Source organism: Herpailurus yagouaroundi, unplaced genomic scaffold (assembly GCF_014898765.1).
Source record: "Herpailurus yagouaroundi ecotype Mexico unplaced genomic scaffold, PumYag 67493, whole genome shotgun sequence".
In the NCBI taxonomy this organism is placed as follows: domain Eukaryota; kingdom Metazoa; phylum Chordata; class Mammalia; order Carnivora; family Felidae; genus Herpailurus; species Herpailurus yagouaroundi.
This window is the reverse complement of record NW_024420301.1, coordinates 1,503,383-1,524,019: the sequence shown is the minus strand read 5'-3', so window position 1 is coordinate 1,524,019 and position 20,637 is coordinate 1,503,383. Positions and strand designations below refer to the sequence as shown.

Sequence of the window (20,637 nt, the reverse complement as noted above, 5' to 3'; positions counted from 1 at the left end):
GAAAAATAATAGTTTATTGAGTCGGCTCACTGAGACACGAGATTCTTTGATATGGAAGTTAGCCTGCCCCAACGAATACACTATCTCTATGCTAATGATAACCAAATATGTGAATTACAGGCTTCTAATTCTCTTTGTACACAAAATAATTGACAATGGTGCCCAAAATGATAGGACAAAAAATGTTTTTAAATTTTTTTACATGTTTATTTTTGAGTGAGAGAGACAGAGCGTGAGCAAGTGAGGGGCAGAGAGAGAGGGAGACACAGAATCGGAAGCAGGCTCCAGGCTCTGACCTGTCCGCACAGAGCCCAACATGACATGGAGCTCGAACCCACAAGCCTTGAGATCATTACCTGAGCCAAAGTTGGACACTTAGCCGACTGAGCCACCCAGGCACCCTGAAAATGTTTTTTAAGGTAGATTATTAGCAAGCCACAGATATTCATTCATTTATTCAATGCATATTTACTGAGTGCCTACTGTGCACCAAACACTGTGCGAGGCTCTAAGGTTGTAATGATGAGCAAAGATAAATTTAGTCCCCACTCTCATGGAGTTTAGCATGAAGTGGCTGACAACGAATTCCCACATCTCCTTATTATATTCCAACTGTCAGAAACTTGCTCAGCACCTGCTGCTTCAAACACATCATCCCTATAACTGAGGCCACCCCTCTGTAGTCCCTAGAGGCCACTCTTCTCTCCTTTGTGAAAGCAGATCCCTTGTGTATCTAAATAGTGCAACACTTGTTTTTTGTTTGTTTCTTTAAGAATTCTTCAGGTTTTTTTTTTTTACTGTGGTAAAATATATATACCATAATACTTATTATTCTAACCATTCATAAGTGTACAACTTAGTGGCATTAAATATATTCACACTGTTGTATAGCCATTACCACTACCTACACTCAAAACTTTTTATCATCCCCAGAAAAACTCTGTACTTATTAAACAACAGCTTCTCCTTCCCTCTTCTCCCAGCTCCTGGTAACCTCTTCTTCACTTTCTGTCTCTATATATTGGCCTATCCTAGGTATATCATGTAAATGGAACTGTATAATATTTGTCCTTCTGTGTCTTGCCTTTTTTCACTAAGCATATTTTCAGGATCCTTCCACACTATAGTATATATAAAAACTTAATTATTTTTTATAGCTAAATAATATTCCATTGGGTATGTATACCACATTGTGTTTATCAATTCATCTGTGGATGGACACTTGAGTTTCCACCTTTTGACCATAGTGAATAATGTTATGAACATGGATGTGCAAATATCTTTTCAAGTCCCTAACTTCAATTCTTTTGGTAACATATTTAAGAGTGAAAATGCTGGGAGGCACCTGGGTGGCTCAGTCGGTTAAGGTTTTCATGGGGCACACAATCCAGAAATCATAATGAAAAAAACTGATCATTTAAATGCACTTACATTTAAAAAAAAATTTTTTTTAAAGCGGGGTACTGATTGACTCAGTTCGTTAAGCATCGGACTTTGGCTCAGGTCATGATCTCACGGTTCATGGGTTTGAGCCCCATGTCGGGCTCTGTGCTGACAGCTCAGAGCCTGGAGCCTGCTTAGGATTCTGTCTCTGTCTCTCTCTGCCTCTCCCCTGCTCATGCGCTCTCTCTCTCTCTCTCTCTCTCTCTCTCTCTCTCTCTTTCTCTCAACTATAAATAAACAGTGAAAAAAATTAAAGAGTGAAATTGTTGGGTCATATGGTAGTTTAATGTTTAACCTGAGAAACCACCAAACTGTTTGGCAAAGTGGCTGCACTATTTTACATTTCCACTAAAAATGTATCAGGGTTCCCATGTCTCTACATCCTCACCAACACTTATTATTTTCTGGCTTTTTTATTATACCATCCTAATATGTGTGAAGTGTTATTTAATAACATTTTAAAAATATAAGTCATACTGCGATACAATCTTGTTTTAAGAAATTCAAACCCAGAACAGAATAAGAGGAAGAAATCCATTTCCCATAGCCCACGAAGCACCTTCCTCTCTCCAGAGGAAACCACTATTAAAAGTTTGGTATGCATCTTTCCAGACCTCATTCTCTGCATTTATATTTTACATAGGTATGAATGTAAGATTATACATAATGTATACACATAAACTATGTCAGTAATATCATTTTCCATCCTTCTTTCCATTCATTCCCTTTTTCTTTCTGTTAGAGAAATTCCACCTGTGAAATCTGGCCCTATAGCTTATCCCACTGATTATAATGTGGTCTTTGATTTCCAGCAGAACTTTGGTGTCTATCTCATGCAGAAAAATCATGATGTCATTGTCACTGTAATAAGCCTGTTCTGGGGATGACCATTTCCTATCACATATACCAACAGCTCTTTATGCCCCTTTCTCCCTCTGAAGTTGCCTTTCTTTTGTCTGGAAGGAAAAAAAGAATTAGATTTTCTCCTTTTTAAAGAAAACAATTGTCTAAGAGTTCCAAGTGGGAAACGGACAGTGTTTGATGGGAGATTGCCCTCTGCTGGCTGTATTAGTTAGAGTTCTCCAGCGAAACGGAACCAACAGATTATACATATACATATACATATAATTAATTATATTATATCTATCATCTATCTATCTAGACAGAAACAGAGAGACACAGAGAGAGATTGATGGATGGATGGGTGGATGCATGCGTAGATTATAAGGAATTGCCTCACATGATTATGGAGACTGACAACTGTCAAGATCATCAGGATAAATCAACAAACTGAAGACCCAAGAGAGCCAATGGTGTAAGTTTCTGAGTGTGAAGGTCTAAGAACTAGCAGAACCAATGGTGCAATTCCAGTCTGAAGGCTGGCAGGCTTAAGATCCGAGAAGAGCTGATATCTCAGTTTGAGTCAGAAGGCAGGGAAAAAGCCAATGCCCCAGTTCAACGGAGGAATTCTTTCTCTGTTACTAAGAGAAGGGTCAGCCTTTTTATTAAATTCATGCCTTCTACTGATTGGATGAGGCCCACTCACATTAGTAAGGGCAATCTGCTTTTCTCAGCCTATAGATTTAAATGTTAATCTCATCCAAAAACACCATCAGAGAAACACTCAAAATACTGTTTGACACCCCATAGCCCAGTCAAGTTTTTACATAAACTTGATCACTGCAATAGCCAAGTGAATGTCTTTGGAGACCTAACCCCATAGCAGGAAGCTGTAATGCATTTAAGTAATTGCCCTGATGGGTGTTGTAGGCAATCAGAATTCTAAGTGAGAAATTAAGATAGAAATCGTGTAAGCCAAACCAGAGAGAAAGAGATAAACCATCCAGCTTCCACTTAAAAGTATTTAAACTCCTTGAAATAAGAATCAAATTGTTTTACTTAGCAGAGTGATAGAGTAGAAAGAGCATGAGCTTTAGAGTCAAACTCTGAGCTTCAGTCTTGGCTTTCATGCTTAACCTTCCTGAGCCTTAGTTGCTTTATATGTAAAATGGGGTAATAAATATCACTGTCCAACACTGATAATACAAAGATCAAGTCCTTTCTAAACCATAAAGAGTTTGGGAAATCCTAGGTCTGGGAATTATAAGCCACTTTCCCTAGAATGATCTATTAAACCTGACCAGCAAGAGAGAACTGACTGGGGCTGAGAAAATAACCAGAACTTGAGAGAAAATAATAATGACATTTTGAAGTTCATAATAATAATAATAATAATAATAATAATAAACAACCCGTTTGGGTAGACATTAGCTTAGACTAGAGGACCTGAGGAGGCAAACTCTGGGAGGAAACAGGCAGGAAGCTAAATAGCACAGAGTATAATCTGTGATCCCACTGCTAGAGACTCTAGAAGGGAATGTGGCTCCTGAAAGATGGGAATTCTAAAAAGGAGAAATCTGCCTCTAACGCTTCACATTCCATAGCAAAACTTGCCCCAGAAATTTCTCAATCTCAAATAATCCAAATTAAAAAAAAAAAAATGTCTAAGTCAGCCATGTAGCTATGCAGGGAGACCTTTAAATGAGCTCATACTGTGAAAAGATACATACTCTCATAGGCAATTCTCAACACAGCTGCCAGCATGAGACTCCAGTGTAAGGCATGTTACTTTCCTGCTCAGATCCCAGTGCTGACCACCACCCCCATCACCCACAGAACATAACCCTTACTTTGGGGATTTACAAGGCTTTAACTTACCCAACTGCTGCCTCCTTCTGCAACTTGCCATTTTTCACTTTGGTGTGAGTGAGGAACAGCTCACTGCTGCCTCAGGGACTTTGCACCCGGTGTTTCCTCTGCCTGGGTACTCTTTCCCCAGATCTCCACATGGCTTCAGGTCTTTTCTAGAATGTCATCTCTACAAGGAGGTCCTGTCTACCCTGTCTAAAATAGCACCCCTTCAATCCTTCACTAGATTGTAAATCCCATGGGGCTCCTGGGTGGCTCAGTCAGTTAGGTGTCCGACTTTGGCTTGGGTCATGATCTCATGGTTTGTGGGTTTGAGCCCCGCATCCGGCTCTGTGCTGTCAGTTCAGAGCCTGCAGTTTGCTTCGGATTCTGTGTCTCCCTCGCTCTCTGCCCCTCCCCCACTCTTGCTCTGTCTTCTCTGTTTCTCAGAAAGTGAATAAATATTAAAAAATAAAAAAATTAAATAGACTGTAAATCCCATGAAGCTAGCAACTGTGTGTTTCTTTTTCACTTCAGAGCCTGGGTCAAGGCCTGAGTGCTCATTAAGTATTTGCTGAATGAATGAATGAATGAATGAATGCAAAAGAAAGGAGAGAACAGTTCTAATAATAGATTTAAAAAAAAAAAAGCAATGATATGGATCCCAAAGAAAAAAAACATCAGGGAGGCTAAAGCTGAAAATGGATTGAAGGTTTCAAAAACTGCTGAAGACAGATAGGTAAACAGCCTTTTAGTCAGTGCAAGTAAGAAAAAAAGCAACTTTCTGAAAGAAAATAAATCCTCTTTTGTTGGCATATTCCTTGAAGAAGATTGATTTTTCAAGCTAAAAAAGACTGGAGGGAAGGGAGGAAAGATCGCAGGAAGTCCAGGTGAGTGATGAGGTTGCTGGATCCAAGGAGTGATTAGTTGCCAGGATGTCTAAACAGGGGCAGATACAGCATTGTAGAGATCGCAAGTCCCACAGTGACAAGGAAGAAAGGACATTATAGCAATCCAAATTTGGGTTGAGGTGGTAGTTTCAGAAATGAAAAAGAAAGGGGTGCATCACAATGACTACTACAGGGAAATGTTGGTGACATAATAGACTTTTGGGGCAAAGAGGAGAAAGGAAATGAAAATCACAAGCCTCTAAATGGTAGCTAGCAACCAGAATCAAAAGGAGAAAGGCAGTGGTTACTAGGAGGCTTAGAAGAGATGACTGACAGTCAGCAGGGAAAAGCTAGAAAAGACAAGTTCTGGTCGTAATATTTTAGAAATGGGCTTTGAGCTTCTGTGAGAGTCTTAGGGGCCACTGATGGAGATTTGGGTCACTAAATATGTCTGATATGTCACAGCATGGCACACTAGAATGATGTCACTGCTTCACAGCTGTGATCAATGCAGAGTGATTACTTTTGCTACAGCTGAAGATGTGCAGTAGTCCAGTGGCTTCTAGAATACAGCCACTAGAATACAGTGGCTTCTAGAATACAGGGGGTACCTGGGTGGCTCAGTCGGTTGAGCATCCGACTTCGCCTCAGGTCATGATCTCAAGGCTTGTGAGTTCAAGCCCCACATCAGGCTCTGTGCTGACAGCTTAGAGCCTGGAACCTGCTTCGGATTCTGTGTCTCCCTCTTTCTCTGCCCCTCCCCCGCTAATGTGCGCGCGCACGCGCGCGCGCTCTCTCTCTCTCTCTCTCAAAAATAAACATTCAAAAAATTTTAAAAAAAATTTTTAATTAGAATATAGGATGTTGAGCAGGGCAGGTTCTGAGACATGGAGTGGACGAGGGAGCCACTTGCTACAAGACACTTATCACAATGGCCATGGAGGGCTCAGAAACACATAGCACCTAGACTGTGGGCGAATTTGGCTTCGTGAGGGAGCATCATCAGGGAGCAAGCAGTTCTAGTCAAAGCAATATATCAATGCATAGTGGGATGGCTGTGGAGATGTGACAGAGTTGTAATTGTTGGTAAAGTGCTGCTTTGAGTGTATTACTCCCTTCGAGTGTGCTGCCAAAACTCAGTATTTGAAAGTGTGACCAAAACAAGCATTTAAAATCTGATAGGAGGTGAACAGACCCCAGAAGATGCCACCAGGCAGCCAATGTACATTTCTGCCCTTTGATGTCCCATCAACATCCTGGATCCAGCAGCTCTTCCATGTCTGAAAGACGGGGACTGAGCTACCTCCTTTCTTTAAACAACTTTCTGAGATAGATTTTACTTATATCAAGCCTGAGTATGGCTATTGATTAAGACAGCTGTTCCTAGCAGTTGTAATGCTTTGGAGCAACGAAAACACTATTCCACTGGAAAGTTCCTTCAAGGAAATCCAGTATATCCCTCAGTTAGTACGGAGGCCCACAAGGCCCAACAGGAACTGGCTTTTTTTTTTAATCCCACCCATCTCCCCCCACCCCAAAGCCCCCATTCCCACCATCTCCCTGGATCTCTCTGCTGGATTCTCGTAGGAAGTGACCCCAGCTCCCTCTCTATCCTCACCCCTCCACCTCCCTCCACCTCTCTGCTCCAGCTCCATATGAAGATACTTCTGATCCCTCTTTATCCAGATGCCTGCCATCTCCCTATGACTCTCTCTTGTCCATCTTACATCAGCCAACTTCAGCTCCCTCTCCTTTCCAATACCTAGCTCAACATGAAATGCCCTCCCTTGCTCTCCATCCTACTCACCCCTACATTTTTCTACTACCCCCTAACATGAACTAACCTCTGCTCTCATTCCCCTCAGCTCCACATGAAGGAATTTCGCCCCCCACCTCCCCGTCCCAACTCTCATGAACAAATCTCTGTGCTATGTCAAATCCCGCCCCACTCCTCTACAGCTCCCTGGTCCAGCTCCACATGAACTGACCTCTGCTCTCCCCATCACCCCCAAGCCCCTACATAGAAACTATGGGCTGGGCCATCTACATAGAAACTAATTCTTGCTCCCTTTCTCTCCCCTTTCCTCCTCCCCCTACCTGAATCACTCTTTCCTGCCCTCATAGACTGACTTTGGGCCCTCTACTTCCCAGCCACCTCTCCTCAGGATCTTTCTAATTCATCCCCAATTGAACTGACCTCTCCTACCTCTCCCAACCCACCCTACCCTACTCTCCATACATCTCCCTCATTGGTTCCTGTTCCCTTTATCTCCCTTCCTATCTTCCTTCATTCCCCTCCAACTCTGTAGACCCTTCCTGTGAACTGTCCTATGCTGCTTCTCCCTCCCCATCTACCCTACACCCCCCAAGTCTTACCTAACTACTCTTCCTACATTTCCCTGATCCAGCTTCACAAAAACTAGCTTCTACTTCTCTATCCCCACCCTCTGCCATCTCCCCTACATCTCTTGGTTCAGCCCCACCTAAGCTGACTCTGCCCCCACTCTGTCACCATCACTCTCCACCCACTCTACAACTCTGCATCACCTGCAGCTGCACTGACCTCTCCTACAGTTTCTTCCCCATCCCATCCATTCCCTTCAACTACCTGGTCCAGCCCTATATAAACTGACTGCAGTCCTCCCTCCATCCACATTCCCCCACCCCCTTGTAGTCCTCTTTTCTGCCTTCACATGAAGTGGTCCCACCTGCCTCTCTGTCCTCATATTCCTGACCCTCATGTGACTCTCTGTTCCAGTCTCACACCCACTGATTCATGCTGCTCCCTCTGTCTCCATCCCCTCCACAAACCTATTTTAAAATGGCTGGCAGGCACCAATATAGTGAGTACCTCGTGCTTGTTTTTATCCTTAAGGATAACATGTTACGTACCACTTTCCCTTCCCCCAAGATTCCTGACTATATTTCATTTATGAGAACATTAAGAAGGAGGAGATAAGAATGTTTCCAGGGTGACAGTTAACAGTAAAATGGGAAGTAGGACCCAGTCTTCCCGCTCCTTTCCATTATCGTATGTCTTTTATCAGATCACATGCCTCTTATTAGAAAACAGAAATATGACAAAGGTCAAATCCTCCCAGTAAATGCTGTCAACTCGACTTTGGAGGACAGTATACATTAAAAACTTCATGGATGCACATCTAACAAAGCTATGTGACAATCACACCAAGGAAATGACATTGAGAACAGTTCTGAAATGCCCTCTTGGCCCTTTGTGTGAGTCTGCATTGTGCCCTCAGAGACTCAGACTTAAGCACAACTCTTCTCCCCACTACACAGACAAGGAACCTGAGGCACTTGGAGAGGGAGCTTGTCCCAAATTACCCAGCCAGAAACTGGTGGAGCCCATGAGAGAACCCAGGTCTGAAGCTACTCTGGGTTCCCCCACCACATCCCACCAGTGTTTCTCAGAGTTATGCCCCTGTAGACTTGTCTGGGAGTGGGTCACCAAGTTGTTCAGGATGCCAGTGTCCAGGGATGAGGCCCAGGGTCATGCCTCTTTACATGTTCTCCATGTAGGGTTACCACTTGAAATACAGGAAACCCAAGCAAAGTTAAATTTCAGATCAACAGTGAATAAACAACACAAAGTCCAAATGGGACATACTTGTACTAAAAAAAAAATGTCTAAAATTAAAATTGACCTAGGTGTTCTCTTTATTAGCTGAGGCAACCCTATCCTGGGATTAGGATGCCCCCAGAAGTTTGAAACCCATTCTCTTCCCCTCCACGTGTGGGTGAATGAGCATTCTATCACTGTTGTTCATTTTCCATTTCCCCTCCACCTTTCTTGTTCCCCACCCTCAGCCTGGGGCAAAGACTTTAATATTCTCTGCCATGGCTTCTCTTATAGGTCATCCCATGTAGGGTGAAGAGGGGGCTAGACAAGGTCATTCAGCCCAATCTGACACAGCCCAATCTGACACCATCCAGCAAATAAACTGACCAGAGGTTGGCTGAATTCAACCTACTGTCATAATAATTTGCCTTTCCCCAATTTGTCCAAGCACAAATTACCAATAAGACTCTCAGACTAACTGCGCCCAAACTATTTTTAAGGCATCATTTAGGCTTAGGTGAAATGGAAATTCTACTAGTTTTACACACTGATGGATTCCCAAAGAAACAAACAATTCAAGTCAGTAATAAAGGATTAATTTTCTGTCCATCGGCTGGGAAGGAGTTGGGGATCTACCAGGCTGTCTTCAACACAGTGGTTTAGAAGATGAACTCATATTCAAGGTTAAAGAACTCACCCTTAGAGAACAAAAGCTCAAAATAAAAAAGGCTTTATTTTTAAGACAAAAAAATAGCACAAACACACATCCAAATGCAAGTGAATAACTTCACTGGGTTTTATAAAAGAGAAAGCTGCACTCAGGTGTCAAATTATAACTGGAAACCTCAAAGAGAGGCCCCCTGCTTCTGGTGACATGGGTACAACATGTGCTAGTCCAAGAAGTCATTCTGTGGTGGCATCAATGTGGAAATGCATGACAAGAGTGAGGCGATACAAGGCAGAACTGCAGGTGGGTGAAAGCTTTAAGACCCTTTTCTCCACTCTAATATGCTCTCATTTTGCTTTGGGGAACTAAAGTAACCAGCAGGTCACCTTACAAAGAACTTTAATGTCTAAGAACACTTTCAAATACCTAAAAGAGATTCAAGGTTGTTACTAAAGTTATACAGGGAGGGGCGCCTGGGTGGCGCAGTCGGTTAGGCGTCCGACTTCAGCCAGGTCACGATCTTGCAGTTCGTGAGTTCGAGCCCCGCGTCGGGCTCTGGGCTGATGGCTCAGAGCCTGGAGCCTGTTTCCGATTCTGTGTCTCCCTCTCTCTCTGCCCCTCGCCCGTTCATGCTCTGTCTCTCTCTGTCCCAAAAATAAATAAACGTTGAAAAAAAAAATTTTAAAGTTATACAGGGAGGTCAGTGGGGGAAAATAGTTTGTGTTCTCAAAACCCAGGTTTCACACAATATGAAAAGAAGACACTGATCTTAGTAAAGGCTGGTCTTTTTCATGATGCGCAGGAACTCTTGCTCATTGACTTCTCCATCTCCATCTCGATCAGCCTCATCGATCATCTCCTGTAGAACAATAAGGATTCAACTTAGATTCATTCATAAATGAATTAAAATGACTGAGCAATGGCTTTCATAAGGTTACACGAATAGACAGTTGTGGTCCACCCATTGCAAATGTGCTGCTTTTTAGAATAGCTTGCTTCCCAAAAAGTTATTTGAAAATCAAGCAATACTTTGTCATACATATCCAGAAGAGAGCCTGAAAATCATCCTGACTAGAGGGATTCTTAAAACCTAAAATAGGAGGTAAAATTTTACGTGTGCATTTTTTCTGGGAGCAAGGCCCATAGGCTTGTCACACTATTAAAGGAGGAATTAAGTGGTCAAGAGAGGGACAAGAGAACATTAGTTTTCCTTCAAAGTGGGGCTCACATCAGAGAAAATGTTATTCAGAAAAGTCACACAGGGGCTCCAAGCAGGAGCTAAGCTCAAGTCCGATGCCTTACAAACCTGCAGCTCCTCATCAGTGAGGTTCTCACCCAACTCCTTGGCCACACGCTTTAGATTTTTGAATGATATCTTCCCAGTTTCATCATCATCGAAGAGCTTGAAAGCTTTCAGAATTTCTTCTTTGGTATCTTTCTCAGACTTAGCAAGTAAAACAGATAACACAGAAGCAGTTACTCATGCAGCAGCTCACCGGCACCTAACCCCTCTACGTGGTCTTGGTGATGGCTTTCATGACATAGGTCCTAGCTCACAGGAGATCAAACGTCATCCAGGGTAGAAGAGGACAAACTCAATGACATTATTATAAACAGGCTAAAAAGGAAATATAAAGGACTGACTTAAAATATTCTTTCTATACAAAGCAGAGAGAAACAGGAATAGAGGGTAGAGTTAAAGCTAGAGGAAATATAGTGCTTGAGTTGGCAGAAGAGGGGTCCTCTCGGTGGGGGAAGGGGGGTGCAGGGAGGAAAGAGAGGGCTATTTAACTTGTTATGAGATAACAGAGAGTTACTGGGATCCCAAGTACTCCAAAAGAGGAAGAGAGGAAAATCCCCCAACAGCTCAAACTCCAGACATTCCTGAAAGGTAGCTAAAGATAGACAGAACCTCTCTAATAAGAGCAATTTCGGAACCCACCTTTAAGGTGGGACAGCTTTACTAGGTGGTTACAGAAGGTTAAGCTTCCTGATCACTTAAATTAGTACACAAAGAAAAATGCAGGTATCATTAGATGATTTCAAAGCCACAGAATTATTAGAGTAGGAACAGACCTGTGACCTGAGACACACATGGAGTTACTTTTCTACATGCTACTAAAGCGAAGATAAGCCTCACAAAAGGGGAGCTGCAAGGCCAACGAATGAGCAATGGCCCAATGGGAACATCAACATACATCCTGGGTGGGATGACACTCAGGGGAGTGAGGTGGATTGGTCAGGTGACACGTCTTTCTTGACCCCCTGGGCCCGTTAAAATGGTGACACCTGAGGGACTAGAGAATGGGTACATTCAACCTTGAAAATGCTAAAAGACCAAATTCCCAGGGCAGTGAAAAGCTAGGCTGTTGGAAGTAACCTGCCCTCAGGCTAAGGCTGCCCAGAATAACAAATGAGAGAGAAAAGAATTTTGACCTTTAAAGTATAGGCATTTCACCTTGTCAGGCACTGTAATATTGCTGGTGTTTACAGGTTTTACTGCTTGTGGTTATCATATTGACAAATCAGTTGAGAAAAATAATCACAAAAGAGTGACAGCAGTAGTACTTTTACGACTTTACAGAGGGTAAACCGACTTTTCCTGTGATTTGTGTGGACTTGAAGAAAGCCAAGAAGAACCTAAGCATTCTAATTTTCAGTCATAGATACCATCCTTTATCAGCTGAACCCTCCAGTTTGTATTAACTTTTCTTCAGTGAAGACATTTTCATATCTAGATTCAAATTTGTTCACCATTATGGGTGGAAAATATGCTGATTATTCCAGCTAACTTACCATTTTCTGAGTCATCACAGTCAAAAAGTCACTAAAGTTCATTTTTCCTGTCCCTTCCTTATCAATTTCGCTTATCATTTTCTTGATCTCTTCTTTCTTGGGTTCAAAGCCCAGTGCTCTCATTGCCACCTACAATGAAAACAGGATCATCTCAATACGCACATCTAAACCGTTAACAGGAACAAAAATGACAGCATTGAGAGTATTAAGCCAGCATCTGACACAATTTCATTAAAATGATTGGGAGGGGCGCCTGGGTGGCTCAGTCTGACTTTGGCTCAGGTCATGATCGTAGTTCGTGAGTTTTGAGCCCTGCCTTGGGCTCTTTGCTGACAGCTCAGGGCCCGGAGGCTGCTTCAGATTCTGTGTGTGTCTCTCTCTCTGCCCCTCCCCCACCCGCGCTCTGTTTCTCAAAAATAAATAAACATTAAAAAAATTTTTTTAATGATTGGGAAACACTAGAACATTATGCAGATTGATATTTGTGTTCCATTTTATTCAATAACACTTGAGGTAAAGAAAAGATAGGAAAACAGAACACAGTGCATCCTCCCGTGTTACTTCTTGCAGAGAGATGAGGAAAAAAGAGGTACAGTGGTGACAGGGAAACAAAAAGATGTAGAGGAAAGGCAAGGCTGGGGAGTTGGAATGTAAATGGCTTACCTTAAGTTCCTTAACATCTATGGTTCCAGTTCCATCAGCATCAAAGAGATCAAAAGCTTCCCGGATTTCCTGTTTCTGCTCTTCAGTAAGCTCAGGCTTAGGACTCATCCTTTTTCGCTGGGCAGATGTTGCCATGCTTGCCTTCTTAAAGTTAGAGGCCTTTAGACGTTTTACAAACACAGAAGCACAGCATTATGTAATAATCTGTATTTTACATAAAATAGTTACAGACAACAAATTATTTTAAAATTGTTTACACCAACCAATTCCGAAGCTTTGCTTAACAGAAGAGATAACAGGGTTTACTGGGAAGATCAGTGAATCCTTCCATGCACCTCTATCCCTCCCTCTTCTTTATTTACTACTGTTTCTAGAAGCAAGGAGACCCCTTGTTCGGTTGGACACCTCTGATTGAAAATCATCCTAAAAGAGATCTAGCCAAGGAGCTGACTGCATAAATGTACAGATAACCAGGTGACCTTGATTTTGGGGATCCTAATAATTATCTAGAAATGTCCTTACAACACCCACTCGCGGTACTCCGCTTCCCTCTATGCAGTCCGACTTTAAGAAGTAACCACGCTTCCAGATTTGGCCAAATATTACTAGGCTGCTAAAATGTATATTCTGCCAATATTAAACAATAAAACTCAATCCACTTGGCACATCTGTCCCTCCTGCAAGGAGCTCAAAACATGTCCCGAATATCCCTGTACTTAAATTTTAGGATGCATGTTACCAATCAAACATAATAAACCTCCTCCCCAGTTCTATGGGTAAACTTTGGTAGAGCGAGGCGGCCAGGTCAGGATCTGAGAAGTCAGGGCCTGCGGGTAACGTCAGTTTTCTTTGTCCAGGGGCGGTCACCTAGGGGGCCGGCAGGGGAAGATCAGGGGAGCCTAAGGGATGGGTGGGCGCAGCGCAGACTGTGGGTGAAGGGGAGCAGCAGCGAATCACAGGCCCAGCTGGGCGGCAGGCGTCTCTACACTACGCTTCCGGGAAAGAACTCAGACGAAGGAGGGGCACGCCAAAATCGAGAACGGCGCAGGAGAGCTGGCAGGGCCAGACGAAATCTTGGAAGGGCTCAGCCTCTGGGCGCGGGGCACCAAAGAACGGCCTGCACTCACCATTGCCGACCAACTCCACCGCCCGTTGTTGCGGCAACCGACGTATACGCTGACTCGGCGCCTTTCCCACCTCCCCACGCGCGCGGCCCTGCTCCCCATTGGCGGCCCACTAGCCGCCGCCGCCCCCCATTGGCGTAGGGCTGTGGTGGGTGGGGCTAATAGGACAAAGGCCTGGCCCAGGGCCTGGGGGCTGTGCACTCACAGCTAAGACCTGGCCTCATTGGGCAGGATCACGTTATGAGCGCCGATTGGCTGAACTAGCGCTAAACTAAGCCAATCCCGTTGGCGGAGGAGTCTCGGCAGATCCTCTGCTCACGCGGGCGTGGAGAAACCGGTGCCCGCCGGCGGCTGCAGGTCTTTGAGTGCTAGCTTGGGGAGCGCTGAGGCTGGCCAGGGGATCACCTACGGACGGTAAGGGTTACGACCTCGCCCTGGGAGGCTGCCTTCTATCGGCTACAAGGCAGGAGGGCAAGGGGCTGGGTGAGGCGGTCTGGTCGGGAGGTTTCTGGTCTGGCCTAAGACAAAATTAGGGTCAGAAGGCCAGAGAAGACCGTGACCTTGCGTGTTACAGCGGAGACTACACAAGGAGCAACTGAGACCCAGAGAAGTGAAGGGGAATGTTGCACAGGTTTGGACGGCTGGGACTTAGAAACCGTGTCCCGCTGAGGCTATTTCTTCGAGAGTGTCCATTCTATAGCACCGCCTCCCCCCCGCCCTGCCCGCAACTGATTTTAAGAGTGGATCACTTTGGTTCTCTCCTGGCTAAAAGCAGCCAAGGAGATGAGGTGGGAGCCTGGGAACGGACTTTGAAGGAAGTGAAGGAGATATGAGCGAGCATGAGGGGACAGGTCGTCAAAATAGACCTTTTTGATAGTCACTCAGGCGGATAGGGGGGAGCATTCCAGGCCGAGACATTGCCATGAGCAAAGTCACGGAGGACTTTGAAGTGTGAGGGGTGCTTGGAGAGTGTGGTTTTAGACTTTCTTTTATTCAGTTTGTTTTTATCATGATAAGTGTAGTCTTTAATCCCCATCACCTATGTAACTCATCTCCCCACCTATTTCCCCTCTGGTAAGGATCAGTTTGTTCTCTATAGGTGAGAGTCTGTTTCTTGGTTTGCCTCTCGTTGTCGCTTTGCTCATTTGTTTTGTTTCTTAAATTCCACATATGAGTGAAATCATATAGTATTTGTCATTCTCTGACTGACTTATTTCACTTAGCATTATACTCTGTAGCTCCATCCATGTCATTGCAAATGACAACATTTCTTTTTTTTTAATGGCTGAGTAACATTCCATTGTATATTTATACCACATCTTCTTTCTCAGTTCATCCATCCATCAAAATATGGACTACTCCCATATCTTGGCTATTGTAAATACTGCTGCTATAAACATTGGTGTGCATGGATCCCTTTGAATTAGTATTTTTGTATCCTTTGGGTAATACCCATTAGTGCAATTACTGGATCATTTTTAATTTTTTGAGGAACCTCCGTAGTGTTTTCCAGAGGCGCTGCACCAGTTTACATTCCCACCAACAGTGCAAGAGGGTTCCCCTTTCTCTGCATCCTTGCCAACATATGTTGTTTCCTGAGTTGTTAATTTTAACCACTCTGACTGGTGTGAGGTGGTATCTCAGTGTGGTTTTGATTTTTATTTCCCTGATGATGAGCGATGTTGAGCATCTTTTAGTGTGTCTGTTGGCCATCTAGAGGTCTTCTTTGGAGAAATGTCTATTCATGTCTTCTGCCCATTTTTTAATTAGATTATTTGTTTTGGGGGTATTGAGTTGTATCAGTTCTTTATAAATTTGGATACTAACACCTTTTCAGATATGTCATATGCAAATATATTCTCCCATTCAGTTGCCTTTCAGTTTTATTGATTGTTTCCTTCGCTGGGCAGAAGCTTTTTATTTTGATGTAGTCCCAATAGTTTATTTTTGCTTTTATTTCCCTTGCTTCAAGACACACATCCAGAAAAAAAAGTTGCTACAGCCAACATCAGAGAGATTACTGCCTGTGCTCTCTTCAAGGATTTTTAGGGTTTCAGGTCTCACATCTAGGTCTTTAATCCAAATTTTGAGTTTATTTTTTTGTATAGTGTAAGAAAATGGTCAAGTTTCATTCTTTTGCATGTGGTTGTCCAGCTTTCCCAACATCATTTGTTGAAGAGACCATCTTTTTCCCATTGCATGTTATTTCCTGCTTTGTCAAAGATTAATTGACCATATAGTTGTGGGCTTATTTCTAGCTTTTCTATTCCGTTCTGTTGATCTATGTGACTATTTTTATACCAGTACCGTACTGTTTTAATTGCTACGCTTTGTAATATAACTTGAAATCTGGAATTGTGATACCTCCTGTTTTGTTTTTATTTTTCAGGATTGCTTTGGCGAATCAAGGTCTTTTGTGATTCCATAAATATTTTAGAATTGTTCCAGTTCTGTGAAAAATGCTGCTGGTACTTTTCATAGGGGTTGCAGTAAATCTGTAGATTGCTTTGCGTAGTATGGACATTTTTAAAATATTTGTTCTTCCAACTCATAAGCATGGGATGACTTTCCATTTCTTTGCCTTATCTTGGATTTCTTTCATCATTGTTTTATAGTGTTCAGAGTACAGGTCGTTGACCTCTTTGGTTAAGTATATTCCTAAATATTCTGTCATTTTTGGTGCGGTTGTAAATGGAATTGTTTTCTTAATTTCACTTTCTGCTGCTTTATTATTAGTGTATAGGAATGTAACAGATTTCTGTACATTGATACTGTATTTTGCGACATTACTTAGTTCATTTATCAGTTCCAGTAGTTTCTTGGTGGAGTCTTTAGGGTTTTCTATATATAGTATTATGGCATCCACAAATAGGGTTTTACTTCTTCCTTACCAGTGTGGATGCCTTTTATTTCTTTGTGTTGTCTGATTGCTGTGGCTAGGACTTCCAGTACTATGTTGAATAAAGTGGCAAGAGTAGACAACATTGTCCTGTTCTTGATCTTAGCGGAAAAGCTTTCAGTTTTTCGCCGTTGAGTATGATGTTGGCTGTGGGTTTTCCATACAGGGCCTTTACTGTGTTGAGGTATGTTCCCTCTAGACCTACTTTGTTGATGGTTTTTATCATGAATGGATGTTGTATTTTGCCAAATGCTTTTCTACATCTAGTGAAATGATTATATGGTTCTTATCCTTTCTCTTATTGATGTGATATATTACGTTGATTGATTTGTGAATATGGAACCAGCCTTGCATCCCAGGAATAAATCCCACTTGACTGTGGTGAATGATTTTTTTGAATGTATGGTTAGATTTGGTTTGCTAATATGTTGAGGATTTTTGCATCTGTATTCTTGAGAGATATTGGCCTGTGGTTCTCTTTTTTTTGTGGTGTCTTTATCTGGTTTGGTATCAGGGTGACACTGACTCATAGAATGAATTTAGGAGTTTTCTTTCTTCTTGTATTTTTTGGAATAGTTTGAGAAGAATAGGTATTAACTCTTCTTAAAATGTTTGGTAGAATTTGTGAAGCCGTCTAGTGCTGGAGTTTTGTTTTTTGGGAGTTTTTTGATTACTGCTTCAATTTCTTTGCTGGTAATTCGTCTGTTCAATTTTCTATTTCTTCCTGCTTTAGTTTTGGTAGGTTTTGTGTTTCTAGGAATGTATCCATTTCTTCTAAGTTGTCCAATTTGTTGGCACATAAGTTTTCATAATATTCTGTTACAATTTTTTGTTATTTCTCTGGTGTTGGTTATTTCTCCTCTTTCATTAGTTATTTTGTTTAGTTGAGTCCTCTCTCTCTTTTTTGATGATTCTTGCTAGAGGTTTACCAATTTTGTTGATCTTTTCCAAGAACCAGCTCCTGGTTTCATGCGTGCTTGGAGAATTACAAGGGTGTGTGTGCAAGGGTATGGGCTGAAGCATTGGAGCTGGAGGTCCAGGATCTGCCCTCCACAGCTAGCCCAGTGTAAGAGGGCTCTCAGTCCTTACATGCTTCCCCTCTGGGCATTGGGGCATTATTTAGGGAGGCAGGGCACAGAGCATAAGCTTCTTAGGCTGAGAAAGGCATGAGATATATTAGCATCCATTAAAGTAACGTCTTTGCTGACCTTCTTCCCTTTTTTCCCTTCCTTTTTCAGCATGAACCAGGTCCAAAACCATTCAGTCATATTTGACTCTTTTCCTGTCCCCTCCGCATTAACCAGCCAGCCTCCAGGTTCTATCCGTTCTCCCACTTAAAGGCCATTCCTTTTCTCTTTTCCACCTCTGCTGCTCCTCTTCCAATTCAGGCCTTTGTCAGCAGTCTCCCAGCTCCTACCAGCCAGAATTCTCACCGTGGTCTGCAGGGCCTGGCATATCATGCCCTTTCCTTTCTCCAGGTTCATTCCAGCTGGGACACTAGGTTCCTTGTTGGGCCTCAAACACACAGGCACAATCCTCAGAACTTTGGCTCCAGCTGGCCCTTCTGCCCGCTTGCTCCACTTCTTTCCCTCCTCCAGGTCTTTGCTCCACTATCACCTTCTTTCTTAGTGAGCCACCCTAAGCACCCTATTTGTTTAGCACTGCAGCCCCCAGCATGCTTGAGCCCCATATCTTGCTCTACTGTTTTCCCCTGGTACTTGCTTATTATGTTCTTTATTGTCCACCCACTAGAAGGTAAGCTCTATGAGGGTAGGCATCTTTGTTTTGTTCACTGCTGGTACTCCAGTACCTGGAACAGTGAAGGGCACATATTAGGTACTCAGTAAAGCTTGTTTGAATGACTGGTGAAGAATGTCCCTGTGCCTGCTTCTCACCTGCCTAGTCTACCTGCTCTGCCAGGTTTGTCTTCCTGGTGAACACTCTGGTCAGGTCATCCCCCCTGCTCTTAAACCTTCAGAGGCTTCCCATGACTACAGAGTAAAGTCCCAACCTGGCATCTGAGCCCCCTGCCCAGTTTTGCCTCTGCTGGTCCTTATATGTCTTGTTTTCCATACCCTACTTACTGGTCTGCAGGGTGACAGACAGCCTGGCAGAGTAGAAAGAACAGCCACAAAGTTCTGCCTTGGCTGTGTAAAATCTGTGTGGTGCAAGTCACTCGACCTCTGTGCCTGAGTTTTTCTTTTGTTGAATGAGACCTAACTGGGTGCTTTAGGGATCTTAATGGTGTAATATACTTAGATGTAAAAAGACCTGGCATTTGGCAGTTTTTCGGGCAATATTATTTCTTTTCTCTGATTTGCTCTTGTTATCTCCCCTACCCCGCATGCCCAAAACTTTAGACTTGGGTAAAATCCCTTCTCCGCACTGCAGCCAGAGTGATCCTTCTAATCTTAACACTCACCCTGCTTACAACTTCCCAGGACTTCTCCCTCTCCTCTTAGTGTAACCTTAACTTGACATACAGTCCCTTCATATTCTCAACTTTGCTCCCAATCTTGCTTCATACTCACTATGACACAACTTGTCACAGTTGCCAGAACATGCTGGCTCTGTGCTATCACCTGTCCTTCCCACCCCTGGCCATGGAAAGGCTTTTAGGACACCCACCCCTGTTTGACTCACTCCTCCATGGCCTTGAGAACTTGGCTCAGGGATCGCCTTCTTGGGCCAGCCTCCCCGTTCTGGGTTTACCTTCATGAGAACTCAGAAGCATTCCACAATTGTCCACTAAGTCTGTCTCTCACACTAGACCGTGGGCTCCCTGGAGGTTGGTGCTGTGTCTTAACGCAGGTTCTGCCTGGCAGTGGCCAGCATTGGGTGAGTGAGCCAAAACCCGGGTGCTTGCTCTTTTACAAGTTGCAGCTCCACTTTTATCCCCGAGCCTTGTTTGAGCCCCATAGCAGCTCTGAGGTCAGCAGGGAGGATCACTGCTCTGCAGAAGAGACCTCTGGGAGCAGCTGCAGGAGAACAATACAACCCCTGCTCTGTTCCAGGCTCTTTGCTGGCCCTCAGGGGGCTCACAACCAAGTAGGAAAAAAAAGGTATAATTGAGCGTGCTGAGTATTAGAACGGGAGCAGACAAGGAAGGAGCTGACTGTCCCCAGGGAGGGAGAGGAGGTTCACAGTAGTGACAGTTGAGCTAGGCCTTGAAGGATAAGGAGGAACTCACCAAGGAGAGGGAAGGTATTCTAGGTGGAGGGGATAGCATAAGCTCAAGCTCGCAGGCATGCTGATGGGTTTCTCGGGGGCCACTACAAATCCAAAGCCAGGGTCTTTCTGTGTCCTAAAAATAGACAATCAGAGAGACAAATGACTAACAGAAACAACCAGACGCCTCAGGTCTATGAAAGGACAAGATTTAGCTGATTGAGTCCTTTGGGGAAGTGTGTTTTGCCTTGACTCCTGTTTGCAGTTTTCTTGCATACACAGACATTGGCTGTCCACAGACTAGACCGGTGAGCTTGTGGTAGCTACATCTTACCTTCCTGCACTGACTCCATGGAAGACAGCAGGCCGGGCCCCGACTACCCCCACACACCCTAACACACCCCTCTGAATTGCTCTGCATTACCCCTTTACAAAGAAGCTGATCTCCCATGTTTTCAAAGGAGGGAATACTTTTTCTTTCTACCTGGTTTGAGGTGGACAGACTGTCCCTTCCTTTTGCCTCTAGGACTTAGTTTTTGGGGACTTTCCCCAGCAAGAAGGAGATTAGGCTCACTTGCTTGTCTTCTTATATAATCCTGTCAGCAGCCTTTCTCCCCTTGCCCACAAGTTGAGCAAGGCACTTAGATTTCACCAGTAGAAGGTGGATCTCTTCCTAGTTTGTTTTTTTTTTTTTTTTTTTTTTTTTTTTTTTTTTTTTT

General features: G+C 43.5%; 2 protein-coding genes across 6 annotated transcripts in view; one reads left to right on the top strand and one right to left on the bottom strand.

Moving 5' to 3' along the window:
- Positions 1-9,315: 9,315 nt before the first annotated feature.
- CETN2 (centrin 2) lies at positions 9,316-13,970 on the bottom strand. The gene is made up of 6 exons (XM_040467454.1): positions 13,855-13,970; positions 12,728-12,886; positions 12,065-12,193; positions 10,575-10,712; positions 9,969-10,127; positions 9,316-9,736 (listed from the first exon to the last, which is right to left on the bottom strand). The coding sequence occupies exons 1-5, from the start codon at positions 13,951-13,953 to the stop codon at positions 10,038-10,040; spliced, it is 615 nt and encodes a 204-aa protein (XP_040323388.1). The 5' UTR covers positions 13,954-13,970; the 3' UTR covers positions 9,316-9,736; positions 9,969-10,037.
- Positions 13,971-14,133: 163 nt separating this feature from the next.
- The window catches only part of NSDHL (NAD(P) dependent 3-beta-hydroxysteroid dehydrogenase NSDHL), a 30,136-nt gene continuing 23,632 nt past the window's right edge, over positions 14,134-20,637 (top strand). For 3 of the 5 annotated variants that reach the window (XM_040467453.1, XM_040467451.1, XM_040467448.1), the window contains exon 1: positions 14,134-14,265. The gene's annotated coding sequence lies outside the window, so the exon portion shown is untranslated. The remainder of the gene's footprint in view (positions 14,266-20,637) is intronic. The other 2 variants (XM_040467450.1, XM_040467449.1) reach the window with 2 other exon arrangements.

What these genes read in the sequence shown, in the direction of transcription:
- CETN2 (XM_040467454.1), bottom strand. Translation starts at nt 13,953, where the DNA reads ATGGGGAGCAGGGCCGCGCGCGTGGGGAGGTGGGAAAGGCGCCGAGTC. An exon ending in TAGATGTTAAGGAACTTAAG is followed by an intron (nt 12,194 to 12,727) that starts GTAAGCCATTTA and finishes TTTTCATTGTAG; the next exon opens with GTGGCAATGAGAGCACTGGG. An exon ending in TCACTGATGAGGAGCTGCAG is followed by an intron (nt 10,128 to 10,574) that starts GTTTGTAAGGCA and finishes ATTGTTCTACAG; the next exon opens with GAGATGATCGATGAGGCTGA.